The following is a 21,265-nucleotide window of genomic DNA, read 5'->3' on the forward strand; positions in this document are numbered from 1 at the left end:
ATTGCAGGAGTAAGCGCCGTTAGCGCGCAGTAAAACCTCAGTCCGCAGCAGTGATCGATTCTTTCCGAAACGTGTCTGACATGACTGAGAGACGCGAGCACCGACTCGCAATCCTCAACAGGGCGCCTTAGCCGAACGAACTTCGTCGACATGCGTGTATTTGCGTTTGAACTCTGACATGGGTGAACGCTGAATCGATTCTACAGTCGCGCCCAGCAAACTATGTCGGGATGGGGTTTGTAGTTCGTGCCCCCCCTCCCCAAATATTTCGTCATTTAGCCCAGAAAGACTCGTTTTTTCCTGGAGCCTAGTTCCCAAATTTACAAGCCTCCCAACGTCGCACGGAGGATGTGAGGCAACTGGACTCCGAGGGTTCCATAAGCGAGGGTTACACTCAAACACGCTGTGAACATAGCAAAAGAAACGGCGTAGTCTTTAGGTCACGCGGTCAAAGGCATCTGTGCCAAGTGTACCTTCTTGAAGTATAACGCAAAGCTCTGTTTGATTTGATTGATTGTGGGGTTTAATGCGCCGACGCTTCACAGGCGATGAGGCGCGCCGTAGTGGAGGGCTCCGGATTAATTTTGACCACCTGGGGATCTTTACCGTGCGCAGAAATCTCGAACAAATGGGCGTTTCTGCTCTTCGCCTCCATCAGAAAAGCGGCCGCTGCGGGCGGGAATCGAACCCGCGTCCTCGTGCTCAGCAGCAGAACGCCTTGGCCACTGAGCCACCGCGGCGGGTAGCTCACAGTTTCGCTACGAACTTTGTGACTGATTTCTGTGGCCTATTTTAAATACCCGCCACCATTCTGCGCGTTTACGCGTCATCGCCGCGTTTAATCGCCACGGAGAAAATATTCTTGCTATTGGACAGCTTTTCATGCATTTCCGGTGAGGGGAGCGTTGTTTTTGCGTCGTTTGCTCCCCGTCGGCGGGATCATTCGACGCCGGCTTCTTCAGTTAACATTGCATGCAGCACGCTTACACGCTACTCTGTTTGCCCGAAACCGTCTTTTGACACTCTTCCGCAGAAGATAAGGCCGCAGTTTGCCAATAGACGCGTGTATCCTGCTAGAGAGCGTCGCTCATTTGTCCTGCGCTGTCTAAAGGAGGGCTCCAAGCGCTGCTGATAAGGCAGTTCGAACATCTTGAATAATGCGAGCTGGAGCGTTTCGTGATCCCGGATTATCCCCGCTGTTCAACCATAGCTACAACTATCGTTTTCGAAGGCTTCACAGAAACACTGAATTGCAGTCACCGGCTGCAAAACCGGCAAAGAGAATGCGAAACTTTTCCACCGCGCATCCACCAGACAGCGAGGTAAGAGAGCGAGTGGCAGCGCATCGCGCCCTTGGCGTCGGAAGAACGAAAATGCGATTACGTTTGCGGACGACATCGTGTTTCCGACACTTAGGGAAGAAATACGGAGGTGATAAAATCTGTCGTAATAGCAGAGAAGAAACGTCATTCAAGCCCAATGCGATGTCGACGCTCCATGGGGCTTAACCAGCTGCGGGCCCGCGGGACCATAGGATAACTTTGTTACGCGCAGAATAGAGGTCAAATTCTGGGGTTTTACTCCCCGAAGTTACCCCTGGGCTATGAGGTGCGCCGTATTGGGGGATACAGATTAACTTTGGCCACCTGGAACATGCGCCGAAATCGCGAAGTAGGGGTGTTTTTGTTTTTCGCCCCATCAGGAAAGAACCACAGCTGCTGGGATACAACGCACGTCTTCAAAGCAACGCACATGACACACGTCGCCGCCATACCATCGGTCATGATGATGATGATGATCGTTGGATGTTTATGGCGCAAGGCCAACTGGGGCAAAGAGCGCCAAAACAATAGTCGATGATAGGGGTGAAACCTTAAACACTAAGTAAAATCAGCAAAAACAAAAGTAAAATCACAACACGACAATGAGCATGGCTGGTGTATAGGGCCAGATTTCATGATGCGTGATAGGAAATGAGGTTAAAAACTTAACGTCGGACAAATACTCAAACACACGTTTCACGGAAACAATGGCATCATCACCTAGAAAAAACGATGGATGTAGGGGAATATGTTGTCTGTAGAGTTTTCTGAAGTGTTTGTGTCGTGTTGTGTGAAGTGCCTTGCATGTGATTAGTATGTGCACTACGGATAGGGCCTCTCCGCACCTGCTGCACTGGGGTCTAGAAGATCCCGTCAGCAGATACGAGTGCGTCGCATGGGTGTGCCCTATCCGCAGCCTACCCAAGGCGACTTCCGTGTGTTTGTTGTGTGAGTCAGCTGTGTACCGTCCCAAGTGTGGCTTTATTACATGTAGTTTGTTGTCTGTCTGTTCACTCCAGTGTGTTTGCCATGTTCTACGCAAGTGTTGTCTTATGTGTGGCTTGAGGTCTGTATATGGTACGGTTGTTATGTCTACAGTGTTCCTGAGTGCAGCAGCAGCTGCTCTCTCGTCTGCCAACTCGTTTCCAGCGATCCCAGCGTGTCATGATGATAAGAATTGGGCAAGCAGAGTACAGGGATACCTCTACTTAAAAGCATGGGCACTCAATGGCGGATAAAGACATGGAGGCTGACGACAAACTACGATATTAATGAGGGAGGACGGACTGTCAGGAGCAGTTGAAGAAGGAGTGAACGAACGGAGGCACTTTCGTGGGCGGAAAGAATGAAAACAAAAAAGTCAGTGGATGTCTGTAAAGTAGGTAAACGAGGGATCAAGGAAGAAAACTTTCAGGCTAACACTTAAGGGAATGTGTTGCTTTCTGAGGATCGAGCTCGCTACCTAAATGGGTCCTGAAATACCCTCCGGCGAAACATGGATGTACATACAACCAAATAAAGCAATGTATTAGTAATAACTCCCTCAAGAATTTTGTTAAAGCGATGAGTATTAGCTGAGAAATTGTAAAGCAAAAACCAAGCATTGTCGCCGCGGCGCATTTCCTTCTATTTTCACTGTTGTCCTCGCTGTGTGTGGAGCGCGAGAGTTTTCTCTTATGATGCTTTGCTCCTCAGAGATGACGTCTCCAACCATTTCAGGATTTCGCTGGATGCCGTCTGCTACGGCGTCTTGAGCACAACCCATTTGGAAAAGCTATTTTGGCTTTCTCTTCTCGGAATCTGACAAAACGACGGCAGGGAGTGCTCGCAGCACGGAACGCTGGACTAGCCGTATCGTTCTGTTGGCAAACTGTTCTTCGGCTGCTTTCGCTTGCTTAACCGGCCTAGTATTAACAGGTGGGGTTGGCCGAGCTAAGCCTCAGGCATTGTTTTTTTAAATTTTACTGCGCTAATGAATCCCGTAATCCACTCACGGCTGGAAAAGCAAACGAAAGACCTGTGCTTGGATCCCTACGAACGCACACCACGCCGACAAATCGCAAGAGAGGATTATGACCCTGAATCACTAGCGTCACCGGGACAATGCGGCGACGAGACGAATTGGTGCGTATGGAAAAAACTGTGGTCGATTCCTCTGTCATAGGAATCGGTAAAACACAAAAGGGAAATGTGCAGCGAAATCTGCAGCTGAGCTTGATTTGCGGGTCGGCGGCTGTCCTGTGGGTGTGCTTGGCGAGCGACGTCCTGCTGGCGGGTCGCTTCGGCAAAGGTGCACTGGCATCACTTCCGTGACAGATATGAAGTCAGTGAAATCTTGGTGTATTCTCGCATAAAATGCTGTCCTGTTAAAATATAAAACCTGACAAGGAACAACCCTAAATATAACGTACTCTTAAGTTCTAAAGGTTGCTTCCCCGCAAGAAGACACTGTGCGCAGGGGTGCACCCTCTATAGGCCACTTGCTTCGTTGTACTGGCGTCATTTCCCTGACGGATATGACGTCGGAGAAATCTTCATGTATCCCGGAATAAAACACCTTCGTGTTAAAAACGAAATATGTGAGCGAATGACGGAACAAGTGGCTTGAATTATGGTTTTCATGAGCGCGCATGCGTTCCGAACCGATGTAGATTGCTTGGTTGGCCCCGTGTGCGCTGTGCGCGATATCGTAGTAGTTGCCTGTCGAAATCACGCAAGAAATGAATTCGAGAATAGGATACCCAAGACATGTAACCTAAGAAACCGCCTACAAAAAAAGAAGAAGAAATAAGACCCCAACGGGGTTTAACCCGCCACGTTGACTGAGTGCGCGCGACGCACCAGCCCACTGCGCCACGACAGATGAGGAAGTAGGACGAAATCACGCGTATATAGTAGGCTAGTAGGCGGAGGCCCGCTCACTTAACTAGCTGGTCTTCAGGATTACTGGCTGTAAACTGAACCTTTCTTGAATAACGCTTGTGCAGTGAGGTTCTCAGAAGGCCCCACAATAGCCGATCGCCACCAACTGCGCTACTTCGGGAACACAAAGCGATCGCAGATGTGCACATGTGCTCGGCTGCGACTGAGATTTTGCGCTGCGGGAATAGTGCTTCCCGCACGTTGGTTTACGCTTTACGCTAAAAAAATTGGCCGATATTGATTCCTTATTACGTACAGCACTTTCCGCACCTCTTCTTCTGCACTTTACTGAGCATATGTTTCCTACAAGCGTGGTGGTCGCACAAGCATATTTAGTTTGCAGCCGCGGAAGCGAACTCGCCGAAGCGCACAAAAGAACAGTCGGAAGTCAAAACAGGGGTTGCAGCATTAGCGCTGGTGTCAAGTTGTTTGGGCTTCATGGACCTTACTAAGTTTATTACACTCTAGCAAGCAACAAAATAGAGCCTCATTCATTACGACACGAGTGTTTTGAGGGCGGAGTTTTCGCTTCTCGATCGATTCCCGTCGGCAAGTTTCGGCCGACCGGTTTCGTCGGCGTCTTCGGTCGGCGAGCTATTCGCACTAAACGCACTTTCAATCGGCCGACATGTTTGTGTCGCCGTAGGCGTGGTGGGACAACGCGGTCTGCCAACTCGGAAGTCGGTCAACGAGTCGGCGTACTGTCGGCCTAGCGTGACCGCGTCATAACGAGAAGCGTGGTGATTAGTATAAATGCAAATACATATAGACGTACACGATAGCCTGTAGGCGTGCTGCAGGAAGTTCTATAGGTAGTTAACCAAAGTTGTCGTCGACGCTGAGAAGATGACGCTTCTCTTCGCCGGAAATGCGAGAAAAAAGCCGCCCAAATAGCTGTATCTCTGCTTCGTGACGCGTATGGGAAAATCGATGACGTACATGCGTTAACGCAGGAAACTCTTCCGGCTAACCATGCTGCACAAAATATATCATCATTCCCCCCTGCACAACGAACTCTTACCCCAACCGTTGCACATTTCCCATCGCATTGATTACCGTCACAAGGTGGGAATTAAATGTTATCACACAAAATCTGCCACTCAGTCATTCTTGCCACGTTCATCCCGGTAATGGAACCACCTTCCAGCGGAAATTACGGGTATCACTGATAACCAATTGTTCCGAGCTGCCCTAGCCAGTATTGTATATGCAGGAAATATCTGACGTTTCATCTCTGGTTATGTGACCACATTGTTGCGATAATACTAATTTGTTTTGTCATGTCTTTTCCTTTTTATGCACACCACGTTTTGTAACCATGCTACCTCATTTTATGCCTTTTTTGTACCACTCCCCTCTGCAATGCCTTTGGCCCCGGGGGGTGTATAATTAATTAATTAATTAATTAATTAATTAATTAATTAATTAATTAATTAATTAATTAATTAATTAATTAATTAATTAATTAATCAATTAATTAATTAATTATAAATAAATAAATAAATAAATAAATAAATAAATAAATAAATAAATAAATAAATAAATAAATAAATAAATGAATAAATGAATAAATAAATAAATAAATGGCGTTGAAACGGGTCGGAAAGGGTGCGAAAAGGGCGACAAACTTTGTAACCAAAGTGTTAAGTTTCCGCTGCACGTAAAAAGGTTATACGTGGCACTGATGGCATTGACCACCCAACCTAACGAGTGCGCTTGTTCATTTAGTGTGCTCGAAACACCTTTCAGGACCGCTTTAAGATCTACATGAGCAAATGCTTAAAGCGGAATGAGGTTTGTGCGTGCCGTGGAAAAGATACTGATAGGGTCGAGCCCTTAGTAAGCCATGCCAAACTAGCCGGTAATGGAGGGAAAGTCTACCTTCATGAAAACTGGGTTTTTCAGTTTAGGGAAACGTCAACTGCTCCGCAGCGGATATTACGAAAACGAGATTAGTCTCCGGCTACATCACTGTTTCATTCGCTGTTTTGGACTCAGAGGTCTTCATGACCTCATAATATGTTCGAAATTGTTCGTCATTCTGAAGTCATAATTTTTTCAACTGGTGACCTCAGGCTCTCCCTGAGTCATGATTTCTTTAAATATTAATGATACGTTTTGCCCCGATTCCATCTAACATGTTCGTTGATGAGGTACACTCCTTCCGGCAAATTCGTAGTTTAGGTGACGGAAATTATCTGAGCCGCAAGAGCTAGAATTGAAAACAAATTTTCCTCGGGGTGGTCTGAAAGTAGCGCCAAAGGAAGGATGCTATGTCAAGTACTATGTGCAAGCTTATTTTTGGGGCCGACATTCGGCTTCCGACAAAGACCGGCCGTTGTGGCGCGCAGCATTCAGGGAGCACCAAACTCAGCCAGCGCCTCCTTTGAGGCGTTGACTTTGCAGCACGTAGCACACGCATAGGAAACCACGAGTGGCGGGGAGCGCGCTATCTTACCGTGGGGCGAGGAGACACACCAGCGGACCACGAGTTGTGTTCCCTCTTTCGTGCATGCACTGCGGTACACGTCGCGTGCCCTACGTGGCGGCAGAGTATCCGCGCTGCCCTCCCCTTTCGAGCTCGGGGAGGAGTGCTACTCAGGACGCAGGATGCGACACACCGAAGGATTCATTGCAGTGCATCAGTGGCCCGCCACGGAGGAGCAGCCTGCTTTAAAGGGGCCATGAAGAGAAATTACAACTTTGTTCAGTGAGCCTTTGGTAACTCACTGAGCTCCATTCGAGTCACGAAAGACGTTCGTTTAACAAACAAACAAAAAAAAACGCAGGTAATATTCAAAAAATCAAGTTTCGCGCTACAGGGACGTAATATGGGTAGGAGTGACGTCATATGTGGTCCAGCACTAAAAACACAGCTGTCACTGTGGTAGCTGCACGTTAGCATACCCGTGATACGATCAAACGGAACTAGAAGACCCGCCGCTGCAATCGCCCAGTCATGTTTCTAGGCGGTGGCTTGGGTGTCGGCGGCCGCCAATCGCGCAAACGAGATTCCATGACGTCATGGCGAAATCGCCGGAAAGTGGCTGGGAAGGTGCCACTACTTTGTATGTTTTCTTTAATATCTCGAATTTTTGCGAAGGGAAGTTTGACATCCACCTCAATGCCGCCGTAAGGCTACAAAGGAAAGCTGTACAGCTTTCTCAGAAACTTCGTAGTTGAAGAAAAATTCGTCTTGGTCCAGGATTCGAACCCGGGACCACCGCTTACTAAACTTGGTCGTTTAATACCTGTTCTTCACTTTGATCAATTCGCTCTCGCGCTACAAACTGCTAGCCTCCTGGTTAGCTCAGTTGGTAGAGCGACTGCTCGGGTTAAGTGGTGGTCCCGGGTTCGAATCATGGAGAAGGGCGCATTTTCCTTAAACTACGAAATTTCCGAGAAAGCTGCACAGCTTTCCTTTGTAGCCGTGCGGCTGCATCGAGATGGATGTCAAACTTTCCTTCGCAGACACTTACTCCACCTAGGAGATTTCCCCTAAATTTGGGGGATATCGACTATTTGTTTGAAATTTGCGATAAAATTGGTCTTATTGTCACCGCGTCAAAGCAGTTTTTTTTTTAGTGAACAAAACTTGTGTTTTGTCTCCACGGCCCCTTTAGACGAGAGGGAGAGAAAGGAGAGAAGAAAGCGGGCGGAACTGACCTTTGACGGCATTGAGCTTGCTGCCCATCATCTGCTTGGCTACGAACGCTGCCATGTTGAGGGCGCCTGTCTCGGGTCACGTCGGCCGGGAGCCAAGGGTCAACCAGGGGTTTTACAACGAGTAGCGGGAGTTCCTGGTCAGACGCGGGGTCCTTCCAGGGGCCGAGAAAGGATACAAGGCAGGAAGGCGGGCGCAACGGGCTGTTGCCAGGCCAAACTGCAAGGACACAAGGAAACAAGACAGCACTCAGGACGCGACGAATACGGAGACCCACACACGAACACCCACACACATATACACATATACACACATATACGGAAGAGTGTATTCGCCACAAGGGTGCTACGCGGTAAGAGCAAAGACAGCGTAAAGATATGCCTAACTTACAAGACTGAGTGATTGAATGAACTTTTATAACAACAATTATATCATCATTATAATGCGTTTAACTGTTCGCAAGGAACTAAGCCGATGTGAAACTCCACGTCCTTATGACAGCTATCATAGCTCTATGGGTCACTACGGTTCAAGGCCATCGCTTAACTTATAAATTTTGGCCATGGAGATTCCGCGGCTGGATATCAAACAGACTATATTTGTGATGGCTACGTAATTCCTCTGACACTTGGCTAGCACACGTGCTGAGGTTGGGCCCTGAACGCACGAATTTTGTACGCCAGGTATAACGAATCGCTGCAACCCAGCGCCACCGGACGGTCATTGTTAGACTACCTGCTTCCCGCAACACTAGAATTTTTAGCTTTTAAACGTCGAAGCTTTGCCTTTACTTTGCCCTTCCGATGCTATTTGCATCACTTGACAGCTTGCTGCTGGAACGGGACCAGAAAGAAAGTTGGCAGACAGTCACGCCAAGGTGACTCCGCTTCAAGCGGCAGCTTCTCACAGACGACTGCGCGCTTATGATGATTCTCTAAAGAGACAATATTGTATGTACTTCACCCCAAAATTTGTCGTTTTAAAATAGGAGAAAGTACCCAGCGTAGGCGAGTGACATATTGGTTGCATATTTGGACCCGGGGGCAGACGACCCCGAAGATATATTTAATAAGTACTGGTCATTCCATGTGGACAGCTGTTTGCGGGCATGGGTCGGTAGCAGTCGCTTATTCCAGCTGTATTGAAATCTACAGCCATGATAAACTTTTCTTCCACCTTCTGCACCTTGAAATAGGCTAGAAAACGTAAATAGGAGACCCCAGAAGTGTATCTAGTTATCAACAAAGTTATTGTATACCATTTATCATTATCCTCAGCGCACCAGTGTTTGTATATAGTGCTCACATATAACGACGTCCCGTACTGCGTAATAAATATATGAAATGCCCAAGGAAAAGAAAGACCCGTGGCCTGAGTGATTCTGATTCCAACTTCAGAAGCAGGGAGGCCTGGAATGAATCTCCAGAATTTCCGAAGTGTCGGAGGCGTTTTGTTTTTCAGACCTCTGCTCGGCAGCGCATGCGCCGTGATAGCGGTGATGAACACAGGGCAATGCCCACACAGGTATGAACAGAGGCCGGGATAAGGAAGTCCTTTAATGGTCTAGTGACAGTTGCCGCAGTAAAAGACAAAAGAGAAAAAATCTTGCCGAATCACTGAGGAATAGTACCGCGTACGTGAATTGTACCGCATGAAATACACTCCCCTCGCTCTTCTGCTCTTCTTGCCTTCTCCCGCCGGTCAATCGTTAGTGGCAAACAAGGCCAATCCATCTTTCTTGTCATTTTGCCTGTAGCCTGAATCATTTGCCTTACTGCAACCTTTGCACAAGGTAGTTTGGAGCAAGTTCAGTTTCCTTGCCCCTGCGAGATTCTTCCCGCCCAATAAATACTGAACAGTGTCGGGCCGTAGCTCTGCGCGTGGCCACAGCGCTGAACACGTATTTCCAGTCAGAATTGCTACCAGGCACTCTGAGTGCCATTGTAATCAACGTTAGAAAACACATGGACATCTTTGTTTACGCATGGAACAAACCAGCTTGTTCACACTGAACATCGCATCTTTGTTTATTCAAACAAACGCCTACAGAACTTATACCGGCCATACATTACCGCTATTCCACAGGTACCGATTTTTAAGGGACTAGATCAGTAATTTATCAACAAAAAATGATGGTTACATTCTTTAAAGTGCGAAAAATAACCACTTCAATAAACCTTTAGAGAATGAGCCAGAGTTTACATGCTTACCAAACGGTGAGCATCGGAAGTTGCGCTTAACTGCAGTCATTGCAGCAATAGTATGTGTGACCGCAGTTACAAAGCCTACTGCCCACACCAGAAATTCAAAACACCGAGCGGAAAAAAGAAATAGGCTGCTTTTGATATCTCTAAATTGTTATTTTAATGTGGCACCATTCCCTCCTCCTCGGTTTAAGGACGACGAGAGTGGGAATGGGGGATTTATTCGTTTTCGCGGAAGCAATGGAGCCCCCGAGGGCAGAGGAAAAAAATCTTCACTCGACAGAAGTCGCAGACTGATACAAAAGGTGGCTCGTCAAGAAAAATGTGCAGGGCTAGTTCGTGTAAAAAACAGAGCCTGAAGACAATGCATGAACATCACAGCATACCGTAATTACTCGAGACTATAGGAAAGAATTTACACGTGATATCGCAATACATATAAATCATTTGCATCAAAAAGCAAAACAAAAGTCATTTGAGACTTCTGTTATTCATGCAATCATTTGGAAAGTATAGTTTCTTCTAATTCTCTCTCTCTCTCTCTCTATGTCATGCACACACGCACACGTGTGTGTGTGTGTGTGCGTGCGCGTGTGTGTTGCCAGAGTTACAAGGTTCTCCCAGCGCGTGCCATCGGCAAGACTCCTCTTAGCTGTGTTGGCGTAGTTGCCCGGATGACACCCAGTGACGGCGGGGAATCCCTGCAACCGTAGGCACGCGCGTGCGAGCGCTCTCGTGACGCATGCATCTGCTCCCGTAGCCGCCGAGGGAGTGACATTTATTTGCGCATAGATGGGAACTCCGAGCACGAAGCTTGAACGCAATCGGCACCTGGCGACGGAGTAACGAACCAGTGGTAGTGTGGGTGCCACTTTCACATCGGCTGTCCATTGACGTGGCGTACGGCGCATGACGCGCGCTGAACACGATAACAAATAAACGAAGATGACTGCTTGCTGTGGACATGGGGCAAGATGCCGGCAGCATAGAGTTCCATACAATAATACTAGAGAGGAATCTGGCGTTAGTGTCAACGCGAAATCCGAGACTGTGCTACGTGGCTACGACTGCGCATATTGAGTTCTGTTTTACCAGAAAACATTTACTGCGGATATTTACACATTACTCTGTATACAGAAAATGTAATGCCTAAAAATTGGTGTTGAACGAAATAAGAGAGCGTGTTTAGACAAAGAGCAGACGCGAAGTAACGGTAGTTTGCGGAGCACGTCCGCAATTTGCTGCCAAATAAAGCGGGACGAGGACGTCTGCAAAAGCTATTTGTAAAAGGCTCAACGGAGGCAGTTTTTATTATTAGAAATTTTTTGTGCTAAAAAAAGAAATCTTTTACTTCTAAAGAAATTATTTTAGCCTGAACCCGGGACATTGCACCTAGCTCTCGGCTCACAGATGGGCTGCCCACCCAGCTTTGTTCCTTCCTACCAGCCGCCGGTTCGGCCGGTCGACGCTGTAGAAACTGCGTTCTCCCGAAAAGTTGGGCCGTTCCAAACATTTCGCAGTTTACCTAAGCTGCGCAAATAGAACGCTCTTCCACACGAGCGGCGCCGCAACACCTAATTCGCAGGTAAATTCACCGCCTTCTTTGTGCTTTTGTGCTCGTTCTGCCGGCAATGACTGGATGACAACACGCCGGACTGCCAAGTTAGGTTAAAGAACGTTTTCACTCAGCGCGGCGCCAGGGCGCGCGCGACACCGAGTTCAAAGGCAAACGCATTACCGAGAGCTTTTCCCTAACACGCTTCTTATTACCTACACTATAGCAAAGGCGAGCAAGCAAGACGAGGACGAAAACGAAACTGGATGCACAATCTAATCCATAGTTCTTTCCGCGAGCCACCGAGCGCGAATCCGAATCCACTTCTACCCGTGCACGTCCATCGCGGCGGACGATCGCAGCGCCAGATTCCTCTCTAGTTACTATTGTATGAAACTCTGTGGCTGGCAGTAAGTAATGGCCTAGTTGCGCTTGGTTTGCGAGGTTTACGAAGAAAATAGGCAGTTTTAGCATATCGTTACCGTGTTTGCGTTACCGTTTACCGTGTTACCGGAAGCCGCTGGCGACGGTGAAGCCTGTGCCGGTAAGTTACCGTTCGCGATAACTCTCGCGCTGCGCAGTCGACTCCCGAAAACACGGTAAACGGTAACGTAAACACGGTAACGATATGCTAAAACTGCCTAATGATAATCGGAGGCCATCGCGGGACAACGCGCTCGTTTTATTCCGGCAGGCATCTCCGCGGCAGTCATCGGTTTCCTCGTGGAACGCGTTAGTACGTAAAGTCATGACAATTTTTTTTTGAAGCATGACACTGCATGCTTCGCCCTGTTGTGCCAGAGCGGCCGGCCGAAATGCGTTGCACGGGGCGACGCGCCGACAGCGGGGCCGATTCACGCCTCGTCCAAACCAGACCAAACCGCCCGCGGTGGACAAGCTGAAACACGCCCCGCCGCAGAGGCAGCGCCTCTCCTTTTACGTCGCGGCGGCTCGGCCAGATCCGGCATCGGTTGAACGACCCCAACGGGCTTGTCGCTACTCGCCTGGGAGCGAGGTCACGGAGACGGCGTGGGCGTTGCCCTCCCTTTCCCCATCGTGGCGGCGCGGCTGACTCACTTCGCTACCATTCGTCGGATTTCAAACTTCAGCCAGTGAGAGCCCTGATTGGAGCGATTCAAACTTCACGGGGCTCCAACGACCTTCCGGGGGTATAAAAACCCGCCCGGATCGAGTATCATCGGCATTATCCGGCGGCATTCTCCGGCGCCACTATTCGGAGGCACCGAGTGCGAGAGTGCTGTCGCCTTTGTGCGAGCCATGTAACATTTGCTTACCCTTATACATAATGTACATAAATGTTACTTCAACTTCTCGTCGGCTCGAGAACTTCATCGCTCTGCTCTGCGCCGCGTCGATGGCGCACGGAGCAAGGCAACGCCGCTACACCGGTGGCTGCGCTAGGCAGGCCAGTCGCAACAGTGGTGGCTGCGGTGAGCGGGCCCAGTCCCAACAGCGGAGACAGCGTCGGGATGACTGATTCCCAACATCGGTGACGAGCTAGATGCGAGTCGCAACCTTGGTACCGGCACTGGGAACATCATTCCCAACAGCCCCTACCCAGGTTTCACGTTAGTGGGGATAGGACTTGGATTTTTTAGGGCGGCCAGTCGCCGTTTCGGTTTCAGCGGGTGCTGAAACCGATTTCGTATAACCAAAGCTGATTTCGTATAACCAAAGCTGTTTACGTGATTGTAGTACGGATATCACTAGCAGAGCTGCCGTAGCACTGTCGATTCCGCGTCGGCGGCAGTTTCTGCTGATGCCCGTACGTACTGATCGCGTTAGGCGCTAAATTAAAAAGCGACCACGCACGTGATGCAGGCGCTGCTAGTGCAAATAGCAGCTGCGTCTAGAGAGCGACGCTCGAGGCAGTGGGTGGGGAGACGCGCGCTGGGAGCAGCCGGCCGGTCTGTCTACAGGTCCACATCATTACTTCATTCCTCGTATCCCCAGCTTTGTCTGCGCCATCAGTCCCATTTAGTTGAGCGATAACAAGCTATCATTGGAACTATACCTGCGCCTGCATGAGCCACTTCGCGGCCGCCGCTTGCACAGCGACCGTGCTGGTCGTATACGCGGCTCCCTCAGTTCGCCTGTCGTCCCATACAAAAATGCCTTATGGGCGTCTATAGAAAAATGTATGGTGAGCTATGGCCGCCTATGGGTCCCTATGGTCACCCATAAAAGTGCATAAATTAGGCTATAGCCAGCTATTGAAGTTTTTATGCATCCTGCACTAAAGAATGTAAACCATACAATTCTCTTTAGACGACTATAGAACATCCTAGTGTGTTTAGTCTATAGAGTCACAGCTATTCAGGCTACTGTAGCCAGCTAAAGAAAAATCTATGGCTTTAGTTCTATAGGCCAGCCGCGACAACGCTCTTTTGGCTGGCTATAGACCATTGTTTAGCTTTAAGTCTACAGACTTAAAACCATTCAGCTGTCTTTTACCAGCTATTGAAAAGAGTTCGTGCTAAAGCTAAAGAGAGAAAGCCATAAAAGCTCATTTGGCTGGCTATAGGCCGTTTTTTAGCTCTAACTCTACAGACTCAAAACCATTGAGCTGTCTTTTGCCAGCTATTGAAAAGGATTCGTCCTACAGCTAAAGAGAGAAAGCCATAAAAGCTCATTTGGCTGGCTATAGGCCGTTTTTTAGCTCTAACTCTACAGACTCAAAACCATTGAGCTGTCTTTTGCCAGCTATTGAAAAGAATTCGTCCTAAAGCTAAAGAGAGAAAGCCATAAAAGCTCATTTGGCTGGATATAGGCCGTTGTCTAGCTCTAAGTCTACATAATTGGAACCGTTCATTCAGTTGTCTTCTGCCAGCTATTAGAGAGAATCTGCCCTAAAGCTAAAGAGAGGCACCCATAAAAGTTTCTGCGGCTGGCTACAGCGCAATATATAACTGTAAACCTTTAGACGTGGGACAATTAAGCAACATTTAGCCGGAATTAGGAAAGCGTTTGGCGCAGAATTTAGAGGCTTGCATCCATAAAAGCTTCCTTAGCTAACTAGGTAGTGACATAAGCCTCTAAGTCCACCACCGCTAATAAAAAAGTGTTAGCCTATAAATGTATAATTCGAGCGCACCATTAAATTCTATTCTGCTGGTTCCAATATGACTTATGCCGCGTAATTTATACACTCATGATTTACCTAGCTACATCTACAACACAGACTGAATAACGATGATGAGATTCAGTTTGCAACTTTGGATACTGTGCGTTGGCAAAGCTTGCGAATGAACGGAGACCGAAAGACGTATAAGTTCGGAGAATTCTTCCTCTGCGGCCCTTCGCTGCCGCGGTCAAGTGAAAAAGCGGGCTTCTCTGAAAACGGCCTTCTCAGCGTCGAAGCAAATTGGAAAGAACTTTCGCGGCCCCCGTTCCTGCGGGCGCAGTCAGAAATATGGTGGCATCTGCGAACAACCGCATTCCTTCTCCCGCGGAGCTCACTTTGAAATTAGTCATTGAGAAAGGGGGAGAGCGACCCAAGCTGGACCGAAGGAGGCAGGGAAAGGAAGTTCTGGGAAGCATTGAAAAGGCAGAGGGGACCACGACCGGCCGGGGAGGTGCGGCGTGAGTGCCCCGCGCGTCGACGCTGTAGCCCCGTCGTGCGGAGGGAAGTTTTCGTGGAAAAGAGGGTCAGGCGTTCCGTGCTGTGTTAGTATTCGTGCGCGCAGCAATAATAGTGGCAGAAAATTTTCCCTGAGTACTGATAACAGATATAGTTTTTTCGGATGAAGAAACAAAACGTTAAGCGATGTTGTATTTTCCAAATAAAATCATTACCAGAAAACAAGTTAGAAAAAGGTCGAAAGATGGGCACGTATCTCCGCACTATTTGCTAGCGCGATGGACCTGCTTATACCAGGATGTACTCAGTCAGCCACATCTCGTCTCCTTGCTCATGTGCGCGGGCATGGCACGTGTTGCCAAATGTTGGAAATTTACGACTCGACTACAATGTGTTCGTGTTGACGGTGTGACGCCAAGCAAATGTGCCGCTTTTCGCTGTCGGAAATTTCGGTGTTTACGATGACAGTGTTGCGATTAATTCAACATCAACCCGAAGTCATGCGAAAATGGATACCTGCGATACCGCGACATGAATTTCATCGTACGCAAAACACCAGGGTGAGTGATCTTACGAACTGAAGAGGCTGTGTTGTGCGAGAAATGCAGGACTTTTTTTGGTGTTCAAGAATACGTTTCCAAGCTACCCTGCACCACATGGGCATTGCAATGTACACAGAAGTGAAGATTTCGCCGCGGTAATGAGACAAATATAATTATTTTTTCGCGAACTGAGAAAACGTACAAGGAACTAATTGAACGGGCTTGGAAAACGTTTTTTATTATTGCATTATGTGCGACCGTCTTCATTGTTTAATTAAGAGTGCATTTCCATTTTAGCCACCATACTTGCAACTTTGTGCATTGAGTACTGAGTGAAATGAACGATTTCTGAGTGTTCTATTTTCTGTGGACTACCCAGCACCTGCAGGTATTGTGTCTCGGTGGGCGTTCGTAGAAAATGTGCCGCGTAGTGTGGCTGTCGAGCGAATGACGTAAGCGTGAGCCAGAGTGTTGGAATGCGTGTGCTGTGCGTTTGGATCGGCGTATGTAGCGGCGAAGTAGCGTAGATAGTAGCCCTTTATGTAATGAATGGGATGAATAAACCCCTTGGTTTTGATTTTCTTGTTTGCCTTTGTTTAAGCCTTTTCTGAATGAAAACTGGCGACGTGTTTGCAGTCGCAACCTTGCACTCCCCCTATATCGCTGAAGTGTTCATGGAGCATATATTACAGAATGCAGATAGCCACACAACCTAAGTGCCACAGGAGAAGTTCTAGAGATCCGCAAGGCTATATGCCGGCATGGCAGCGTGTTAATAATTTCCCAGAGGCTGCTGCTGTCGCTGTGTTTCAAGTAGTGGCGATGCTCTTCTGGCTGCAGCCCATGCAAAAATATCGTATGGTCGGCTATTGAAAATCCTTCTTATGGTTGTCTTTAGCTATTTGGCCCAATTATCTTTAGACATTTCTATGGCTGTCTTTAGCCATTTCTATGGATATTTCTATGGGTGTCTTTAGCTTCTTCTATAGCCATAGCGATATCGAAAGAAGACCTAAAGAAAGTCATAGAACCGGCTATAGACGAAGCTAAAGACACCCATAGGAATGTCGATACGAATATCAAAAGACAACCACAGAACCGGCTAAAGAAGAACCTAAAGACACCCATAGGAATGGCGATACGAATCGCTAAAGACAACCATAGAACCGGCTATAGAAGAACCTAAAGACACCCATAGGAATGTCGATACGAATATCTAAAGACAACCACAGAACTGGCTATAGAAGAAGCTAAAGACACCCATAGGAATGGCGATACGATTCGCTAAAGACACCCATAGAAACGTCTAAAGAATATTGGGCCAAATAGCTAAAGCCGACCATAAAAAGGATTTTCTATAGCCGACCATACAATATTTTTGTATGGGGTGTGCCCGGCGCGTTTTCGCCTCCAGTGTAATAAAAAGCAATAAAAATGGGGTGCCTGGAGTCGCTGTATAACTTATGTCGCGGCCGCCTGCCCGATGAGCCAACGAAATTCCGGCGCCTCGGCCGACAATGATAGGGTCGTTTGTAGCTCGAGAGCAAAAGCAGCGACATCCGTTCGGAGCGGCGAGCCGGCGAGAAACGCCGCCAGCGCGGAAGCGGCCAATACAAACTAGTGACGTATTTGGATGTTGTTTATTTACTCCACACCTGAGTAGATGTCGATCTCGCGAGGACCTCCGCTGGCTGCTCGGTTGCCTTACGCACACATTAAAATTGATTTTAAATATGTTCTAGGCTGTATTTGTCGCTGATATTTCGCAGATGATGTATGTGTGTTTACACGAATCTATATCTCTATCTCCCAAGTTATCTCGCCTTCAAAATTTTGTGTCAGTACTCTTTTAAGAACGGTGCGGAGTGCTTTGTTTGATGGGACGTAGTTGTTGTGGTAAAAAAGTAGGCTATAGATGAAAACAGGCAATAAAGTCGGTGAGGCCGGTGCGTCTTCATAGCATCGTAAGTAGCGCTTGAAACGGGAAGACAGAAGAGAAGACACACACGACGGCGCTAACTCGCATAGATTTCCCGTAGGATTGTACAAATTTCTGGAGCGTCCTTTCAGGGCTTGCAGCGTAAAAACTGTGAGGAATGCATCCGCCAGCCAAGAATCTAGATGGCTTCCCCCCCCCCCCCTCGGTTACGTCCTTCTTACCACCATGGTTACGTTCCACGGCCACAAAAGCCGAGCCGTTCCATGACAGGTGGCTTCCATAGGGCGGGGGCGTGCGCGAACGGTGAAGTGTTCAGGACGGGGTGAGGGAAGTGTGACGTGAGCAGGGAGAGCGCACAGGCTGATTCCCACAGGTGTAGTTTGCTGTCATTTCTGGTTTGTTCCGGCAGTCTCAGAAGCTGCACTATTATGTGAGTAAAGTTTTTCCATTTATAACTGCAGCAGGTTTCAGTCATTTGCACGTCACAAAAAACACGTCCACAACTGTCTTTCGGCCAATGCGTTCAGCTTTCCGTTATCTACGAACAGCGGTAATGAGCCGTCCTTTTTCAGCGCCATGACCACAGGAGACGCCCAGCGGGTGCTACAGGGTCTCATCTCATCCAGTGCACGGGAAAGGGGATTCCTCTTATGCGCTCTCTGATTATATCGACACGGGCGAGCATCACCGTGTCCTTCTGGTGCACTAGCGTATCTGTGAGGCCGAGTGTCTCAGCAAAGCAATCCGATAAGGGGAGTGAAATTTCGTTCAGAAATCGGTGCTCATCATCGGATCCTGAAAGATGGGACAATCGCTTTGAGCTCGGTGCTCATCTTTCCTGACGGCTCTGTCTGGCTTTCGGCTACGTGGCAGAGATCAATTGTCACTTGCAGTCGTATACTGTGCATCGGTGCACTCGCGAAAGAAAAGAAAGCGTCTAGCGGCCCATACTGATACCCCCTCTCCAGCACACTGCCCTTCTTCCAAAAGAAATATTTGCCCGCATAACTGGAGTTCTGCAATCAAACGCAAGCCCAAGTCCCACGTCCACTTCTGCACGCACCGGCCCGCTGCTCAAGGGTGTCTCGGCGGCGCTATTCTCCAGCAGGCTTTGAAAATTTCGTCGCCGCTAAGAAAACCGTCGACTATGCGAGGTCGATCAGTGCACAAATGATGCAACCAACGCACCGCCTTCCCTTGCCGACAAACTAAACATTGCTCACGCGTAATTGTCGAAACGAAAACGACCAAAATGCGTGTGCATTGCAATGCCTGCGGTGTCGAGTATGACAAGTCTTCCTGTGCTCTAAAGACATCGGGAACAAGCCTGCTGTCTCCAGAAAGAGGGTAGGAGAGAGGGGCTGTCCTGCGTCCCACCTCTGGCCCTCCGTCGCTTAGCGCCGGCAACGAGGAGTCGCAGCTCCCCTCGCCGCTGCCGGCGCTCAACGTTTCTCCGTGCCGTGCGCATCGCCAGCAGCAGCGGGCTGCTTTTTCCCGTCGTTCCCTCCGGTTGCCCTTGCCCCATCTTTGGCCCCGGGGCCACCGAGCCACCTACCGACTCAACGCTTCCCCAAAAACCCGCGGTCTGCCGATGGGCCGGTCTGTGGCCGTGAATCTCCGAGCGGCGCCTTTGTTCGTTTGTGTAGGAACGTAGTACGAGTACGAGTCGAGTGCTGTGAATGTGGCGAAGTTGCCCGCAATTATTTCTTTCCTGACTATGTTTCTGCATGCTGGAAGCTAGGCTCAGGCTACCCCAGACCAAGAGCAACCCTGTTTCAGCGATTCTCCGGGCCTCGGTGGCGGTCTGTAGCGCAGCTAGCCTTTTATGTTCGTGCTCGGCTAAAAAGAACTTAGTGCGGAAACGGTCCCTAAACGCAATTTTGGAGAGTCTTCAGTGCTTAACGCTTCCTACGAGTTCAAGGGACAGGACTTGCTTCAACACGTCCTTGTCCTATGCACTCAGCGCAGTCTGGTGAAAGTCCAGTTGTTGGAGGAATTCGCGCACGGATTTCGTGTCTCCGTCGCCAGAATATCAGGGGGAGGGGGGGGGGGTACCTTAATATTTAAGAGCAGCCACGAGACCGGCGCTGGTGGTGGCGCAACGGTAACCGTTGCAGCCGAACCGAGCGTACGGGTTATCTCCGCAAACGTAGCACTCATTTGCCTCATCGCGGGGGTAAGATCTGCGAACTGCAACGGCCCGACCGATACCATGTCCGCTGCTACCTCTGCCCCGTGCCATGTGGCTCTTCCTCTGCCCTGTCTCACTCATGGTCGTCGGCATCACGAGCAAACTAACCAACCAACGGACAATCTAAACACACTAGTAAGACCACTACCCAGAAACCCAGGGTAACCACATGCAGGATGCTGAAACAAAACACCACGGCAAACATCTACCAGCGCCTTCCAACAAACATCAAAATAAAGAACCGAAGCAGCGTCCTTCACAGCTTTCCGACACGAGAACAAAATACCACGAAAAGAAACAGGCAGGAAAACGTCCGGTTAATACACCGTACAACTCTCGAAATTTCAAAGTAAATTAACGCGTAGATTACAGAACTATTTTGCGGCCACGCGATGCGGCAGTTATACCCTGCGAACAGCTCTTCTTTCCGAATGGCGCCGACTCACTCAAGCAAAGGAAAAGCCAATTCAAACCGCCTCCCGTTGGCAGCCGCAGAGAACGACCGTCCACGTGTGGGCTTGAAATTAGCCCCAGTTATGGACGTGCTCCTTGCGACATGCGAAGTACTGAGGCCCATTGCGAACCAACAAAACTTCACTCACGTAATCAAGCAGCTCGTGATGCTCCCGGCACAAGCCAGAAACGACAACCGACCACGGCTGTGTGAGTCAGTCCGCGCACTCTCCCTGTTCTCGCCACGCTCCCCTCATCGCGTCCCGCGCTCCCCACCGCTCCCGCAAACACGGGCGCCATCTCTCGGGGAACGATCCCCCTCTTCCGGCCGTGGATAGCTTCACCACAGGGATGCGCTCTTTACAGGCCCAATCCCCACCTAACGGTCTGGGTTCTCCAAGCGTCTTGAGGCGCTGGAGTGCGCGCATTAACAAAACCAAAGCCATCCTTGAGGTTTTGCGTACGGCTCAAGCGCGCACGCTGTTTTGCCGAATTCATCGAATTTGCTTGGGTGATGGCATGAATTGGTACATTGAGTGTATTGGGACGAAGCTGATGACTGTGGCCCCACCAAGATGACTGTGGCCCCGCCGCATTCGAGGTTGTCAGTAGACGGGCGGGGATACCCAACCACGAACCATTTTAAAATGTGATTTAGCGAGCCTGTTATCCGAGCGTGCGCACATTACATTATGTCTTCTTAGCGAATTCGCACTCATCTTGCTTTAAAGCCATTTTTTAAAAAAAAATCAGAACGCACTGGTTTTAAAGACAGGAACGTTCTGCCATCTCAACTGTGGAAGACGCTTATATGAACAGCGTGGTCGCCATCTTCCCATATGGTCACATGATATTTAGTATAATGAAGATTC

General features: G+C 48.9%; 1 protein-coding gene across 3 annotated transcripts in view; it reads right to left on the reverse strand.

Annotated features, from left to right (window-relative positions):
• Cpx (synaptic transmission protein complexin) overlaps positions 1 to 21,265 on the reverse strand; it is a 682,070-nt gene that overhangs the window by 174,678 nt on the left and 486,127 nt on the right. For all 3 annotated transcript variants that reach the window (XM_077687874.1, XM_077687872.1, XM_077687871.1), the window contains one exon: positions 7,911 to 8,127. In XM_077687874.1, the coding sequence (XP_077544000.1) occupies positions 7,911 to 7,965 (55 nt within the window). In that variant the 5' untranslated portion in view covers positions 7,966 to 8,127. The remainder of the gene's footprint in view (positions 1 to 7,910; positions 8,128 to 21,265) is intronic.

The sequence above is a fragment of the Haemaphysalis longicornis genome, unplaced genomic scaffold (assembly GCF_048455015.1).
Source record: "Haemaphysalis longicornis isolate Haplotype H1 unplaced genomic scaffold, Haemaphysalis longicornis Haplotype H1 scaffold_1, whole genome shotgun sequence".
Lineage (NCBI taxonomy): Eukaryota > Metazoa > Arthropoda > Arachnida > Ixodida > Ixodidae > Haemaphysalis > Haemaphysalis longicornis.